The 16,601-nt window shown below is 42.8% G+C and overlaps 1 protein-coding gene across 2 annotated transcripts in view; it reads right to left on the bottom strand.

Annotated features, from left to right (window-relative positions):
• The window catches only part of LUZP4 (leucine zipper protein 4), a 31,320-nt gene extending 14,988 nt beyond the window's left edge, over positions 1–16,332 (bottom strand). For both annotated transcript variants that reach the window (XM_043570373.1, XM_043570374.1), the window contains exons 1-4: positions 16,210–16,332; positions 8,866–8,997; positions 7,592–7,711; positions 2,375–3,645 (exon numbers count right to left, since the gene is read on the bottom strand). In XM_043570373.1, coding sequence (XP_043426308.1) covers positions 2,375–3,645; positions 7,592–7,711; positions 8,866–8,928 — 1,454 coding nt within the window. In that variant the 5' untranslated portion in view covers positions 8,929–8,997; positions 16,210–16,332. The remainder of the gene's footprint in view (positions 1–2,374; positions 3,646–7,591; positions 7,712–8,865; positions 8,998–16,209) is intronic.
• Positions 16,333–16,601: the final 269 nt, after the last annotated feature.

The raw sequence follows: 16,601 nt of genomic DNA, 5'->3' as shown, positions 1-16,601 counted from the left end.
TGTCTCTACTCACTCCAAGAAGGGCCGTTTCCTTAAAACTCACGGACCAGATTCTCACTGGCATCATCTTCCAAGAAGTAAGAAAAATACTAACAATTGAGTAACAAACGAGGCTAGGGAATAGTGAAGAATCTGGGAACAAAAATCGGGAAATCAAGTAATTAGTCTGAAAAGACTTCTGTTTTTCAGAGTGATGCATAGTAAGTTAGGGATTTTAGACTCAAAGATCTGATCTGTCAATCATCATCAGGTTTGAATCTGTTTCAAGAATGACTTGGAATGGTGGAGTCGTAATAAGATGTCAGTGATCACTCTGTAGTTGGAGTTTAAATGGCAAGCACTCTGAAACTAAAAGGCTCATATCCTCTGAAGCTGTTATCTGTATTTAGAAAAGCTTTCATCAGGTGGACAGCCCAGCTCATGTAAAGATAGGTGCACTCTGCCATTCGCTTCATGGAAATTACTTAGTGGAGGGTACAAAAGACAGTTTTTGTTCTGCACGCTTCTCTATTTACGTATCACTTCAGCCAAGAAAGAAGGCATCTGTCTATGGATATAATTAACCACATCAGAAAAGTACTGAAAGCTGAAATCTGGTATTTTTGGAGTGTCACAAATCCAAACCCACATCCTGCTTACGATAAATTCTGTTTAGAGTTTTTGAGAATCATATTGGTTTTTTCAGAATTGAAACTCGTTATTGCGAGTCTCCATAAATAAATAATATTCTGAATAGGCTCTCATTCTTTATTCCAGAGATTTGCACAACTACCTTTTATCCAAACCACACTGGGCTTGTACGTTGGTGACGTATTTAAGGCAGGAGTGTACTAAACACTTCTGGTTTGTCTTTATCTTCTGGTGAAGTTGGCCTGAGGGGAAAATTTCACGTGAGGGCATGAAATTACTAAAGTCTTCATTTCATACTTGGTGCAGAAGCCAACTCCAGGTCTGAAGAGTATTATTACACCTAACTGGTCAACTCATGTATAGTATTAGAATGGAAGATGATGGAGTTGAAGAATTAATCTCCAAGGGATCAATTATAAGAGTACACGAATTTTCTGTACTTTATACGTTCTTTTATAACAGTTCTGCATTTGATAACTTTAATGTTAACCAAGCAAATACTCTTATTTGTGCTGAGAATACAAGAAATTGTAATAACAGAAAATAAAGGAGAAACAACTGAACAGAATTGTGCATTAAATTTTAAAATGGACAGTGACAGAAATAATGTCATCGTAAATGGAACTGCAGCACCTCGGTGGAAGTATTATGCCACTTGACAGACAAAAATGACCATATAAAATAAAGCAAAACATAAAAATCTTGAAGACGCGCAGAAATATTAATTGCCTACCATCAATGTGAAGCGTATTTTAATTTTTATAGCAAATTATTCGTGTACTGTTAATGTAAGTAGGATGAGGCCGTTAGCATTAAAATAGTGCCTACATCAGTCATTGTCTATATACACAATAACCTATCCCTACGTTTTGGGGGGAAAATGTAGCTGAAACTAGCAATTCTGTGCAGTTGTTAATATGTGCTAAAATATCTGACTAGACATTTATGGGCAATGAAAGCTGAAGGCAATCACTGAGAAGTTTGAACTGAAAACAAACTTTTACTCAATTACCTAATCATACTACAAGCGTCTTGTCGTTTTTAAAACTCAAATAATTTGCAATACTATTAAATTTCTCTCTCTCTCTCTCTTTTTTTTTTTTTTTTGCTAGGGCAGACAGACCTAACCTATCCGTTGTATGAGGCAAGTAAATGCACATGATCTATTCTAAATGTATTCAGAAGGTGAGTGTTGCATCTATGCACAGAACAGCATCCTCTCCTATGGTCTGATTCAAGAAAAGCAGAAAACTTCAGCTACCCAAAGACACGCCTATCATTTGTATGCCGAGGACTCTCTGAAGACTTTTCGAGAAGGAGACAGAGAAGGAAAGATAGAAATTCATTATCAGAGATTATATTATCAATGTAGCATAGTCTGTTGTTACATTAGCTAGCCTAGAAACCGGACAGTTTCAAAGGGAATGGGACACCAAGTCAATGTATTTTGATTGTTGGGAAGGCTCAGTAGGAAGGGCTGAGTACATGGGGCTCTGCCAGGGAAAGCCCACCTAGATGAAACAAGTTAATGAGGGCACATTGGGAATCTGGATGATACTAGAGATGAGCAAGTTGAAAGAATATTGATGCCATGTATACGTTACCTCCATTCTATTAATACCTTAGTCCCAATGCAACATCTATTACAAAAACATATTCACCCGTTAAAATATAGATATATAAAGTACATTTCCATATTACTCTACACATTATACTAACGATTAAATATTTATTATGTCTTTACCTGTCAAATTCAGACTCAAATTTGGGTGATGTTTTGAATCTTTCTACTGGTGAGTATCTTCGATATCTCCCTGATTGGCCATGATATCTCCCTGGTAGGAGATGAGATCTCTCTGAGGAGAAATAAGATCTCTCTGATGGGACAGGAGATCTCCCTGATGGGAAATGAAATCTCCCTGACGGGACAGGAGATCTCCTTGACGGGAAATAAGATCTCCCTGACAGGAAAGGAGATGTCCCTGATGAGACAGATCCCCCTGACCAAACAGGAGATCTCCCTGATGGGAAATAGCTCCCTGATGAGACAGGAGATCTTCCCGATGGGAAATAAGATCTCCCTGACAGGAAAGGAGATCTCCTTGATGGGAAAGGAGATCTCTCTGACGGGACAGGAGATCTCCTTGACGGGAAATAAGATCTCCCTGACAGGAAAGGAGATCTCCTTGACGGGAAATAGGATCTCCCTGACGGGAAAGGAGATCTTCCTGATGGGAAATGGTATCTCCCTGATGGGACAGGAGATCTCTCTGATGGGACAGGAGATCTCCCTGACGGGAAAGGAGATCTTCCTGATGGGAAATGGTATCTCCCTGATGGGACAGGAGATCTCCCTGATGGGACAGGAGATCTCCCTGATGGGACAGGAGATCTCCCTGATGGGACATATCTCCCTGAGGAGACAGGATATCTCCTGGATGGGACAGGAGATCTCCCTGATGAGAAATGAGATCTCCCTGATGGGATATGAGATCTCTCTGAATGATCACGAGACCTCTCTGAGTGACCATGATATCTCTCAGTGTGGCCACGAGATCTCTTTGATCGGCTAGGAGATCTTTCTGGGTAGCCATGAGATCTTTTTATTTGGGCATGAGATCTCTCTGGCTTGTCATGAGCGCTCTCTAATCGGGCATGAGATCTCTCTGGCTGGTCGTGAGCTCTCTCTGATCGGGCACAAGATGTCTCTGGCTGATCACGAGCTTTCTCTAATTGGCCACGAGATCTTTCTGTTTGGGCCCAAGATCTCTCTGACTGGTCACACGATGTCTCAGATTGCTCATCAGAACTCTCTGACTGGCCACGAGATCTCTCCGACTGGCCAGGAGAACTCTCTGACTGATCACAAGAACTCTCCGACTGGCTTTGAGATCTTTCTGAATGATCTTGGTTTTCTGACGATTGGCCTGGAGATGTTTCCAATTGTTGCTGACTCTCTTCCGACAGGCTCCCACTCCTCTCTGTTTGGGAGCTGGAATTGTCATTGCACTTCTCCTGCAAAAAATCACAATTTTGCAAGACAAACATAATACTGTTTTGTCAAAGCCATTTCTACGGACAATTTTTTTTTTTTTTTAAGAATTTCAGTGCTCCTACTTTTATAAACAGTTTTCAGAACTAATTTGCAGAGAAAACTCAGAGCCCATGTCACTGGCACAAAGAATATCACGCGTATAAAAGTTTAATAGAATTAGGGACACCTGGGTAGCTCAGTTGGTTAAGCATCTAACTTCAGGTCACAATCTCATGGTTTGTGAGTTCGAGCCCCACGTGAGGCTCTGTGCTGACAGCTCAGAGCCTGGGCCCTGCTTCGGATTCTGCGTCTCCTTCTCTCTCTGCCCCTCTGCCGCTCACACTTTGTCTCTCTCACTGTGTCTCAAAAATAAATAAGTATTTTTAATAAAAATATAAAAGTCGAATAAAATGTTTTAAATATAGGGGCGCCTGGGTGGTTCAGTCAGTTAAGTGTCCAACTCTTGATTTCAGCTCAGGAAATGCTCTCACTATCGTGAGATCGAGCCCTGCATCAGGCTCTGCACTGAACGTGGAGCCTGCTTGGGATTCTCTCTCTGCCTCTCCCTCTGCCCCTCTCCCGTGCTCGCTCTCTCTCTCTCTCTCAAAACAAACAAACAAAAAAAAAATGTTTTACATATAGAAAATTTGTTACTTTGCAAATCTGGATATATTCCAAGGTGTTTTATGTAAAGAAACAGATTCTGTGACTTTACAGCTGAAGAGAGACAGAATATTTAATATTTTGTAGGACAAATCCCTCGAACCAAAGGAAAGTATTCAAAATCGTTCTATTTATTCCTCACTTGCTTGGGCTCATGAAAAAGAAACTCTCTCTTCAACATAAATTAATACTTACTTCTAGAGAGAAAGACAAATACGTGAGGGGAAAGGTAGCAACAAAGAAAGCAGAAGGTTGACTTAATACCGTTCCATAAATGAATTGGCCTGGCAACAAGTCAGCCTTTCTGCCTTTTCCATTTTTAAAACAAAAGGGCAGCAGAATGAACCAGCCACGTGGAAATAATGAAACCTTTCACAAATCTCTACGATGTTATATAAATGCAAGAGGATGAAACCATATGGACCGCGCTGAGAAATCAAGCTTTCCACTAGGAAATATTGCCTGGCAAACAAAACATGCCCTAGATGCGCCATTATGACTTTCTAACAGAACACGAGCGGAAGCTGAGAGCAGCTGTTAAAAGACAGGAAAGTACTGATATAAAGAATATTATTCACATAAAACTTAAGTAAAATGAAAAATATGACAGGGGACCCCAGGTGGCTCCAGTCGGTGAAGTGTCTGACTCTTGGGTTTCAGCTCAGATCACGAGCTCACGGTTCTTGAGTTCAAGCCCCATATCGGGCTGTGCGCTGACGGTGCGGAGCTTGCTTGGAATTTCTCTTTCTCTTTCTCTGCCTCTACCTGGCTTGCTCTCCCTCCCTTAAAAACTAAATCAACATAACAATTTTAAAAAACAGCTCTTCACTCTCACTTAAAAAAGGAAAAAAAAAAAGACAAATTTGTTACTCTGCGAAAGCACAAAACCATACTTACTCTCCAGCCTTTCTACCATAAAACAGAAGGAGACTGGGTAAAATGCAGAGGTACCTCTTCCCTTTTCTAAGCGATTAGTGTTGGCAGCATAGAGACGGCAGGAAGGATTGAGACCCATCTCCTAAAGACCCACATGCAGCAAATACTTCCAAAGGAGCCTGCACGATTTTTAGAAATGTTTTCATCCACTTGGCTATGACAAATTTCCCCCCTTCAAAAATGAAACGCACGTTCGTTTTCTTATAAACAACAGGTACTATCAACAAAAATTCTGCAGAATACATACAATTGTATTCCACTGGTATCGAGACTAAATCTTGTGCGGTATAAAACCAGGTTATTAGAATTTCAACACATGATTGAAAACTATAATTGTTATTCAATTAATCGGTGAAATAATCGTGCTTAAATTTTAATATATTTCTTGACCTCAGAGTACTTTTTTTTTCTGGTGAGTTCTGCTATAATGACGGTCTCAAAAGTCTCAAAAGTATGAGAGATAGAAAGGTGCCTTAGGGGCACTTGGGGGACTCGGTTGGGCGTCAGACTCTTGATTTCAGCTCAAGTCACGATTTCACGGTTTGTGAGTCCGAGCCCCGCATCTGGCTCTGTGCTGACAGTGCGGAACCTGCTTGGGATTCTCTGTCTCCCTCTCTCTCTGCCTCTCTGTCTCCCTCTCTCTCTGCCTCTCTGTCTCTCTCTCTCTCTCCCTTTCAAAAGTAAATAAATAAGCATTAAAAAACAGGCTTTAAATTTGAAAATACTGAGAATTTTTGGATCACTATATTCTGCACCTGAAATTAATATAACACCGTTGTTAACTATACTGGTATTAAAATTAAAAAAAAAAAAAAGGCAGGGTGGGGGGCGCCTTCGTGGCTCAGTCGGTTAAGCGTTCGACTTCGGCTCAGGTCATGATCTCATGGTTCATGAATCTGAGCCCCAAGTCGGGCTCTGTGCTGACAGCTCGGAGCCTGGAGCCTGCTTCAAGTTCTGGCTCCCTCTCTCTCTGCCCCTCCCCCGCCCCTGCTCACACTCTGTCTCTTTCTCTCTCAAAAATAAATAAACATTAAAAAAAGAAGTAAATACTGTTTTACAATAATTCTCAGTTCATTTATGCACCTCAGACATTAGCAGATATAAACTCATATCCTTCTTTCCAAACGTTATGAAAAAACTCCTCACCCTACAGATTTATAGGTCACTTGTTAAACCAAACTGTCTCAAGTCCTCCCAATTAGAATGATCACAATATACAACGTACACATTAGAACATATATTGCAACTTGCCTGGCACTAAATTCTTTTATCTTTTTCTCCTATCCCCACATATAATATTTGAAGCAGGCTTGCTCTAATATCTTGCATAGCACCTGCACAGGGTGGACATTTAATCAGTATTTGCTAAATCAATTTAAATTAACCCTTTATTTGAAAATGCAACATGATGCCCTCCAAAAAAGGAAAAGACTGGTGTTTATGTAATCTGACCCAAAATGGTTTAATTTCCCAGAACCACCATGCTTTTTACTAAATGGCCACATAATGCCTTAAGAAGAATCTGCCTAGAGGCCCAGCCGAAAGAGTGGCATGAATGTTAGCTTATGAATCTGGAGATGAGGATCTCGCAAACTCTTGTCCAGTGACTGGCTCACTTACACAAGTTCAGAGGTGATGAATTTGTACAACTATAGTATGCCCCACCAGTTGGACCCAGAGTGTATTTCATATCCTGTATCATCTGACTTCTCGGTTTTTTTTTTTTTTTTTTTGTAAGTAGAGTTTTTCATTTCTTTTCAGGTTTTTATTTATTTTCGACAAAAAGAGAGAGCGAGAGCATGCATGAGCTGGGGAGGGGAAGAGACAGAGGGAGACAGGATCCGAATGGGGTTCTGCGCTGGCAGGAGAGAGCTTGATGTGGGGCTCAAACTCACAAACTCAGCCGAAGTCGGACGCTTAACCTACTGAACCACCCAGGCCAGGTGCCCGACTTCTAGTTTTTATGATTCATTCACAAGTCTACTAAAGCTGTTTTATACTATACCCAAAGATCAAAGACTCTAGATGAGGGCAAAAATGAGAATGATTATGCAAGACAAGTCACAAAACCAATCATCTACTTTGGCGTTTTGTAAATTCAAAATTTCTCGCAATGACTGAAAATAGCAAAAATTAAGTGTTTATTAAAAGTTACGGAGGACAAAAATCAATGAACAAATATTGGGTTTCAATTATGTTCAAGGCGCCATGAGGGAGTACTATGAAACAATCTCTGCTCTCAATGGAACTGAAAATAATCTTTAATATTAAGAATGATATTAAATTTAGGACCGTTTATATTGGTTAATTCTCAGCATTTACATTTACCTGATTATCTACAGGCTGCTCGTTTGAAGTGCTTTGTTCAGACTTGAACTCAGAAGATTCTTGGCAAGGTTTTTTCATCTTGATTTCCTTCGTCAACGTTGTTTGTGAATTGTGAGAGTCCTTGAAAAATGATTATTTTCTGTATTTTCAGTCAGTAAATTCAACATACTGTTCAGAAGTATTATCTGCAATCTCACTGTTTCAAGGCTATGCCCTGGGTTTTGCAAAACGTGACATTTCATTAGTGTGATATCATCTGAGAGTCTCACTGAATTCTAGAACAGTCTTTGCCCTACTGTTCCTATTTGCGTATCTTAATATACTAGTCTTCGTTGTATGCAATACCTCAAATTTGTTTTCATATGACAACAAAGTTGGGGCATGGTATCTGAAATTAACTGCAAGAATACCCTAACTAGAAGAAGGAGAGATGGAAAAAAAACTATCTGCTTTGTATTAACCATACGAATATTCGCCTCAGTTGTCTGCTGTGCTTTGGGTGTAAAGACAGGTGCAGAAACAAAGAATATGGATCTCCAAAAGGCTCACAAAGATCAATTTTACATTTAGTTAGAAACAGGAGAATGGGCTACCTCCCCATTCTTAGCAGATTGGTTCCTGTAATAACCACCATCCCTCCTTTTCTCAGAACCCATTAAGCCACTGAAAGTTTCAGACAAGGACCGTAATGACGCTGGGTAGGAACTGGTGGGGGCTTAGAGCATGCACACTGTCAGGATGGTTCCAGGCTGCTGACTAAACCATGGAGATCCGTAACCGCTGAACAGACTTCTCTACAATGGCAATCTGCAGCACGTTCTTATTAAAATATGCACACTGCACTAACCGATGGGATTGGCAATACAAAAAGAAGACTTTTTTCATGCTCTTCTGTACTCTGCTGTACGAGCGTTCATTTTTTTCAAAATCTGGATGCCATGGTGCTCAGGTTACTAACCATGCCTTTATGCCTCCTGTGTTACCTCCCCAAAGCAGAACGGGACCAACAAGCCAGGCTTGTGAACTGGCGCAAAATATTTCTTATTCTCCTCGTGCTCTCCCTTAAGGAAGTAACACATAGGAATTAAAATTTTGTTTTCATTTGTCATGGCATACATTCTTACCGAACCAACATGCCTATTATTTTCAAGAAAAATCAAACTAGCAGCATAAGGCAATTTTAGAATACGTCCCAAGCTTGTGAATTGGCTTACCTAGTTATTCACAAATATTTCAGACTCTTCACAATGTTTTGAGTTTTAGTAAACTTTTACCTTTCTGCTGGGGACATCTACGAGCATTTGATGGCTGTCTTGAAGTTGGGCTCCTTTTCTCATCGCTCTCTTTCCCTTTCTTGCTTGATTCACTGTTTACATCTTCTACCTTATTAAGCGTTATAGTGTCATCTGTGTTAGAAAATACAAAAAAAAATGAAGACAGTAGAAAAAGCCGAAGTACAACGTGTCTCAAGTGAATAATCTATATTCTACCTCATCATACGTTAGAACACTGTAAAAACTGGAAGCCCTAAAACATGACACCTGTATAATACGGAACTTGTAAAACCATAACAAAGATCAAACAACGCAGACATTTTAGAGTCAGTTTCCTGAAACAACAAAGAGAAAGATTCCCGTTAAACAGATTTACAGTAACATCATTTATGCCAAAATAAAATTCCTTCACAGTGACGTAGCCTAAAGGGGAAATCATTTAAATGAATGATTTTACCAAGTGTTGTTTTAGCTTGAGAGAAACACAGAGCAGTAGAGTCATTCCTGATTAAATGTCAGTGCTAGACAATTAGTTACATTCATTTTTGTGACTTGTAAGAAAGGAAATAATAGTGATGGACGTTCACAGGAAACACCAAAGAGGCAAGGAACCAGGATTAGCATAAATAGCAGGGAGCAATCAGACTTTACCTTGTAGTCAGGCATGTTCTTAACGCTCTCAGATAGACAGCACTTACATGGCACGATTTGAAGGATGAGAGACACATACAACCTGCCTTAAAATCTCTCTCCTGATATCTGCGATGGGAAGATTTAAAAGTTGGATGTTCTATCAATGGATGCAAGCTTACTTAGGTCAAGTTATCTTTGGAAATGGGCACAAGCTGGGGCACCTGGGTGCCTCAGTCGGTTAAATGTCTGACTCTTGGGGCGCCTGGGTGGCTCAGCTGATTGAGCGTCTGACTTCAGTTCAGGTCATGATCTCGCGGTCCTGGGTTCGAGCCCCATGTCAGGCTCTGTGCTGACAGCTCAGAGCCTGGAACCTGCTTTAGATTCTGTGTCGCCCCCGCCCGTCTCTCCACCCCACCCCTGCTTGTGCTCTGTCTCTGTCTGTCTTTCAAAAATGAATAAACATTAAAAAAAAAAAAACTCAACGATCGAGTATCATTTCTTGACAAACGGGTTTTAAGCCCTGGTTCTGTCTGCCTGTCAGGAACCAATGGTTGTTAACGTCTCGCAAAGACATAGCCTTTAATTTTCGGTTCCTTGTATTCCTTCTGCATTCTCTTACCTTCTTCTTTTTTTTCCCCTCCGTTCTTTCCCCTGTATTCTACATTTAAAGTCTGTACAGATCTCTGGGCAGAGTTTTTTTCTCATTACAGAGTAAGCGAGTGCACGAATCAAAACATCTTAGAGGACACCGCAGGAAGAGTTTTTCATCTCCAACCTCTCGCCCTCATCAGCCCTAAAATGGCTGCTACCCAGCTCTCAGGGACCCAGTGCAATGGGTGACTTCCTAAACAGGAGAGCAAAACTTCAGAGAGGAGAAAGGGAAGAGCAAGCTCCTTCCTGAGTCAGAGGTACGTTTCACAATGACACGAGAGAGTGCTCCGGGGCCAGTCTGCCTAGTGGCACTCCTGGACAATTCTCAGTGACTTAATTTTTCCTGGACAATTCTCAGTGACTTAATTTTTCCTGACCTCCCAGTCACCAAAACTAATGGCAAGCTCGGTCTTAGAGTCACAGAAGGATTAAACAAGGCAGAAAATGTCTTGGGGCGCCTGGGTGGCTCAGTCAGTTGAGCATCCGACTTCGGCTCGGGTCGCGGTCTGTGGGTTCGAGCCCCGCGTCTATCTCTGTGCTGACAGCTTGGAGCCTGGAGCCTGTTTCAGATTCTGTGTCTCCCTCTCCCCGCTCCTGTGCCTTGACACTCTCTCTCTCTCTCTCTCTCAAAAATAATGAATAAAAAAAAAATTTTAGTATCTTAAAAACTGAACAAGCATTTGTTGAGTGTCTCATGTATGTCAGGTCCTACAACCCGGTGCCCCTAAAAAGCATAATTATATTCCTTTGTATTTTAGAACGTGTTGAAATCACTATTTTACTCTTTGTGAACATTTAAAATGTACTCTGGTTTTTGTAGACACTGTCCTGTCATTTTTTAAATACTTAAAATACTAGAAACCTCAAAACACGTGACTTAGGTTCCCCTCCATTTCTGACGGACTTTGTATATGCTTCCAGAACACTGAACGCAACACAGAACTGCACATCTGTACTTAGCTGTCGCTGCAACTGAATCATGAGCCACTCGAGAGGAGGCCACTGTTCGTCAGGGTACCCAGTGCCCAGCCCAGGGCTCAATACAGAATGGATGCTTTATAAACGTTTATGGATCTGGGACCCAATGCATCTAGCAAGCAGAAAGTAGTGGTTTTTCTCTGACACTACAGTACTTTTGCCTTAGTCTCCTGTAGACCGAGCAGCGCTGTGGCCAGTTCCAATTCTGGTCATATTTTTGCGTGACCTGAGCCAGCCAGGCGCCCCATATTTTTGCCTTTTATTTCTTAATTTTTTTTTAAATGTTTATTCATTTTCGAAAGACAGAGGGAGACACAGCACACGCAGGGGAGGGGCAGAGAGAGAGGGGGACACAGAATCCGAAGCAGGCTCCGGGCTGTCAGCACAGGGCCCGACGCGGGGCTCGAACTCACAGACCGTGAGACCATGACCTGAGCTGAAGATGGACGCCCAACCGACTGAGATACCCGGGCGCCCTGCCTTTTATTTCTAAGAAAACACTATAATACGTTCTGAAAATGTTTACTGGGACAAGGACAAAAATAAATTTGTACAGCCTTGTCCTATTTTATCACATCTTCTTACAATGAAAGTAGTAATCTTGCATTCAGTATACATGATACAGATAATATAAAATTATATATAATATGTGAATGATATAAGTAACATAAAATTTTTCTTTTTTTAATTTATTTATTTTGAGAGACAGTAAGTGCGAGCAGGGGAGGGACAGAGAGTGAACGAGAGAGACAATCAGTAGCAGTTTCCGTGCACTGTCAGCTGGGAGCCCTGTGTGGGGCTCGATCTCACGAACCGTGAGCCCGTGACCTGAGCTGAACACGAGAGTCCGCAGCTTAACCGAGTGAGCCACTCAGGTGCCCCCAAATTGCTTTTCTAAGATACATGTGCAGCTATCCAAAGACAAGTATGCATTGTTAAGAGTAACATTTTCACCTTAATAAAATCATGGGGAAATGTACTAGAAAAGTATGGATCTCTCGTCAACTCATAGAAGCAACATGTATTTGCTCCCTCGTGATGTATTTTTCTTGGCTTTGAACTGGAAGGGCCTTTCATGACTAACCAGTTTTGCCTGTTCCCCGTCTGTCTGAAATGGTATAAATACGGATCTGGGGAACCAACGTTTAAGAGTATAAGACAGCGAAATCAACAGCGAAAAAAGCACAGGAAGCATTAGGTTTGATTTCAGTGCTATTGATTCTCCTTGGCTCTGGAATTTCCTCCCCATTCAGGCTCCGGGTGACAGGGCAGAGCCTAGGCTAAGGCAAATGAAGCACTCACCTCACGCGTAATGTTTAGGACGCTCCAAAAAAAAAAAAAAAAAAAACCTTCAGTATTTATAACACAATATTTTTAAAAATAAAAATTAATGCGGGCGGGGGTGGGAGAGCTCAGTTGGTAAAACATTCGACTCTCGATCTCGGGGTTGTGAGTTTGAGCCCCACACTGGGTGTAGAGATTACTTAAAAATAAAATCTTAAAAATGTTGTTTTTTTTTTTAATTTTTTTTTCAACGTTTATTTATTTTTGGGACCGAGAGAGACAGAGCATGAACGGGGGAGGGGCAGAGAGAGAGGGAGACACAGGCTCCAGGCTCCGAGCCATCATCAGCCCAGAGCCCAACGCGGGGCTCGAACTCCCGGACCGCGAGATCGTGACCTGGCTGAAGTCAGACGCTTAACCGACTGCGCCACCCAGGCGCCCCAAAAATGTTTTTTTTTAAATCAACAAAAGAACAATCCCTGATGAATAAAATATCAACAACAGAAACCAGATCAGACCGTGTGGGTGCAACCTTGCCCCACTTACTTCATTCCAGTTACTTTCCTTACAGAAATACACGACCAGCCAGAGGGCTGAAGTTTGTCCATTTGATTTTTTAAAATATTTCATTAAAAATATCATCTCAATCGTCAAATTTGTATTGCCTCCCTAAATTTTGCACCTTTGGCAAGGGCCTCACTTGTCTCACCATAGTCCCAGCCCTGCCCAGCGACCCAGTATTCTTTTTTAACAGTCATTTTAGGGATGTCTGGGTGGCTCAGTCACTTGAGCATCCAACTCTTGATTTCGGCTCAGGTCCCAGTCCCAGCATGGTGGGATCGAGCCCCACATCAGACTCCACACTCAGTGTGGAGCCTGCTAACGATTCTTTCTCTCTCTCTCTCTCCCATCAAAAAATAAAATAAATAAAAGTTACTTTAACGCCACAAAATATTTCAGAACTCACAGTGGAGCCTGTGGCGGAGGGCAAGAAGCCAGACTCTGCAGTCTGGAATCCACACGGATTACGTCTTAGAAGAGTAAAGCTTACCGATACCCATCATTAAACAGATTGTTAAAAACACTTTAAAGGAAAAAAAGCAAGAAAATGTCTTAGGTACTATTCTGGGCCATTCCCCCTCAGGGGTAATGGGGGGATGGCAGGGAATAGGAAATTTCCTCAACCTTATAAAAAGCATCCAGGAAAAACCCACAGCTAAAATGATGATTGACGGTGAAAGACTGAAAACCTTCCCCCTAAGATCAGAAACGAGTCAAGAATGTCCACTCTTAGCACATGTATTTAACATTTCATTGGCAATTCTAGCCAGGAGAATTAGTCCAGAAAAAGAAATCAAAGGCAACCAGATTTGAAGGAAAGAAGTGGAAATATCTATATTCTCAGATGTCATTATCTTACATAAAGAAAATCTTAAAGATACACACACACACACACACACACACACACACACACAAATTAGAGGCAATAAACAAGCTTGGCAAAAGTGTGGAACAGAAGATCCATACACAAAAGTAAACCCTATTTCTATACACCAGCAATGAACTATTCAAATATGAATTTTTTTTTCCAAATATGAAATCAAGAAAGCAATTCTAGGGGCTCCTGGGTGGCTCAGTCAGTTAAGCTGACTGCAGCTCAGGTCATGATCTTACGGTTCATTGGTTCTAGCCCCGCATCGGGTTCTGTTTGGACAACTCAGAGCCTGGAGCCTGTTTCAGGTTCTGTGTCTCTCTCTGCCCCTCCCCTGCTCGCATGCTGTCTCAGTCTCAAAAATAAACATTTTAAAAAAATTAAAAAAAAAAAAAAAGAAAGCAATTCTACCAAGACTATCCAATAGAGGAAACAATAGTCTTTTTTTTTTTACCAAATGATGTTAGAGGACCTGTACATGCAAAAGAATGAAGTTGGATCTTAGCTCAACCATTTGCAAAAAAAGCAACTCAAAATGGGTCAAAGATGTAAATGTAAAAGACCAACCCGGAAAACTCTTAGAGGAAAACCTAGAGGTAAATCGTCATAATTTCTTATCTATGATACCAAATCATGAACCACAAAAGAAAAAAACAAACTGGACTTCATCCAAAGTAAAAATTCTTGTGCTTCAAAGGACACCATCAAGAAAGTAAAAAGCCAACCCAGAATACAGGAGAAGATATTTATGAATTGTATACCTGAGAGGGGTCTAGTGGCCACAATATGTTAAAAAAAAAAAACCAAACTATTACGCCAATAAAAAGGCAAACAATCCTCTTTCATTTCAGAAGTCTACTCCGCCGGCTCCCTGCCACTTACAAGATCCTCCCTGACTGATCGTTTGTCGTTCTCGGCATTTCTAACAATTGCCCTCACAGCTGCTCCCGGTCTCAGATTTTAGATCTGAACCCCTGCTCCTTCCTCATTTCTGAAGTCCCCCCTACCTCCCCACTTATAATAAGGTCACCTCTCCCCCGCGCTGTGCCTTTCCATTTCAAAGTTTCACCCTCACTGCGCCCCAGCCCCCCACTTCTAGGATCTTCCATCCCTGCTCTACTTCTTCCGTTTCTAAGGTCTTTTGCTTCGCTCCAACCCCACTTCTAACGTGGGCTTTTCTTACTCCTCCCACCCCACTAAGGTCCCCCCGCTTTCCTTGCTCCGCTTTCCTCTCTTTTTCTGGAAGCCTGGGTCTCTTTTCTCCTCCTCTACCCCACTCATCTCTAAATCCCCCCCACGACGTGTTCTGCTCCTCCCACGTCTAACATTCGCCTCTCCTGCTCTTCTCCACGCGCATGGCTGTCCCCTCTACTAATAAGGCATGCCCTCCCTATCCTTACCCACCTCGTTTTTTTGGCACTCTCTCCTCCCCTGCTTCTCCCGCCCCCCCCCCCCCCCGCGCTGCAATCCCTGCGCTGCATCTACCCTCCCCCTTCCCCCACCCCACCACTCCCCCATACCTCCCCCCTTCCCCCACCCCTCCCCCTCCCCCTGACCCATTCCCCCCTCCCCCTTCCCCACCTCTCCCCTCCCCACCCTTTCCCCTCCCCCCCCCTTCCTCCTCCTAATCCCCACCCCCCGCCCCCCGATCCCCGTACCTCACCCGACCTGCCGCCATTTTTAAGTTTAGCGGTCCCTGCTCAGCTCTCCCAACTTCATTTACGAAGTCCGCCCGTCTCCCCCTCCCCTTCCCCATTTCCAAAGCGTGAAGAGTTCTGAGGTTAGGAGGTTCGAGGGTGCCAATAGAGAGGAAAGGTGCAAGCGAAGAAACAAAAAACAAGCAAGAAACAAGCAAGCGAATACACCACCCCTTTTCTTGCTGCCCATTATCACTCTTCGAAAACTAGTCCCTAGAACCCAGTGATTTGCGACAGGCTCTCGGACTTCCAGGAGCATGTGGCCCCACATACGAAGTGGGCAGGTAGCTAGCTATCCACCCCTAAGAGAACAAAATATATGGAGACGGCTGGCTTTTTTATTTCCCTCAGCCTGAACCTTTGCAGCAATCGTGCCACACACAATTTCTGTCAGCTTCCGCCAACTTCCCACCTATTGGCTCTGTATAAAATGGGAGCAGAAAGGTCTGGGCTTGACCCAACGTACTTTACTTGGGGGCCTGGAACGGAGCTTTACCCAACTGGGGACCCGGAATGGGGCTTTACCCACTTGGGGGCCCGGAAGGGCCCACAGAGCACTAGCCTCGTCTCGCCCAGCGGCGTGTGCCTCATGGCGCCCACCACTCGAGGTCTTCTGTCCGAAACCAGTGAGCCCTGACTAGTTGGGGCTGGGGGCTGGGGTCTACATACCTAAAGCAAGAAAAGCCCTCTTTCCCCCATTGTCAGGTTCTTCCACCACAATTCCAGAAAGCGTTGGGTTGAAAATCGAAGCCATCTTCACAGCGTAACTGCACACGGCTCTCAGCTAGTCTTACGTAGCGAGTGCGCCCCCTCCCTGCTCCGTAGGGTTCTGGCGAAACTTGTCACCCAATCACAGTCCTTTCCGTCACTGTTGCTAAGGCTCAGGGGGTGGAGCTTAGCAATTACCACGCCTTCCCCCACAGATCTCTGGACGGGATCTTGGCTCATAACGACAACAACAAAAAAAGACCCTCGCTTTTTTTTTCCCGATCTTTCTAAGAACCGTCTCTTGTCTTGTGCGTCCACCGTCCTGTCAGGAACAACTCTTTTTCTTCTGTGAC

This window comes from Prionailurus bengalensis, chromosome X, assembly GCF_016509475.1.
Source record: "Prionailurus bengalensis isolate Pbe53 chromosome X, Fcat_Pben_1.1_paternal_pri, whole genome shotgun sequence".
In the NCBI taxonomy this organism is placed as follows: Eukaryota; Metazoa; Chordata; class Mammalia; order Carnivora; family Felidae; genus Prionailurus; species Prionailurus bengalensis.
The sequence above is the reverse complement of the archived record's forward strand: the minus strand, read 5'-3'. Positions and strand labels throughout refer to the sequence as shown.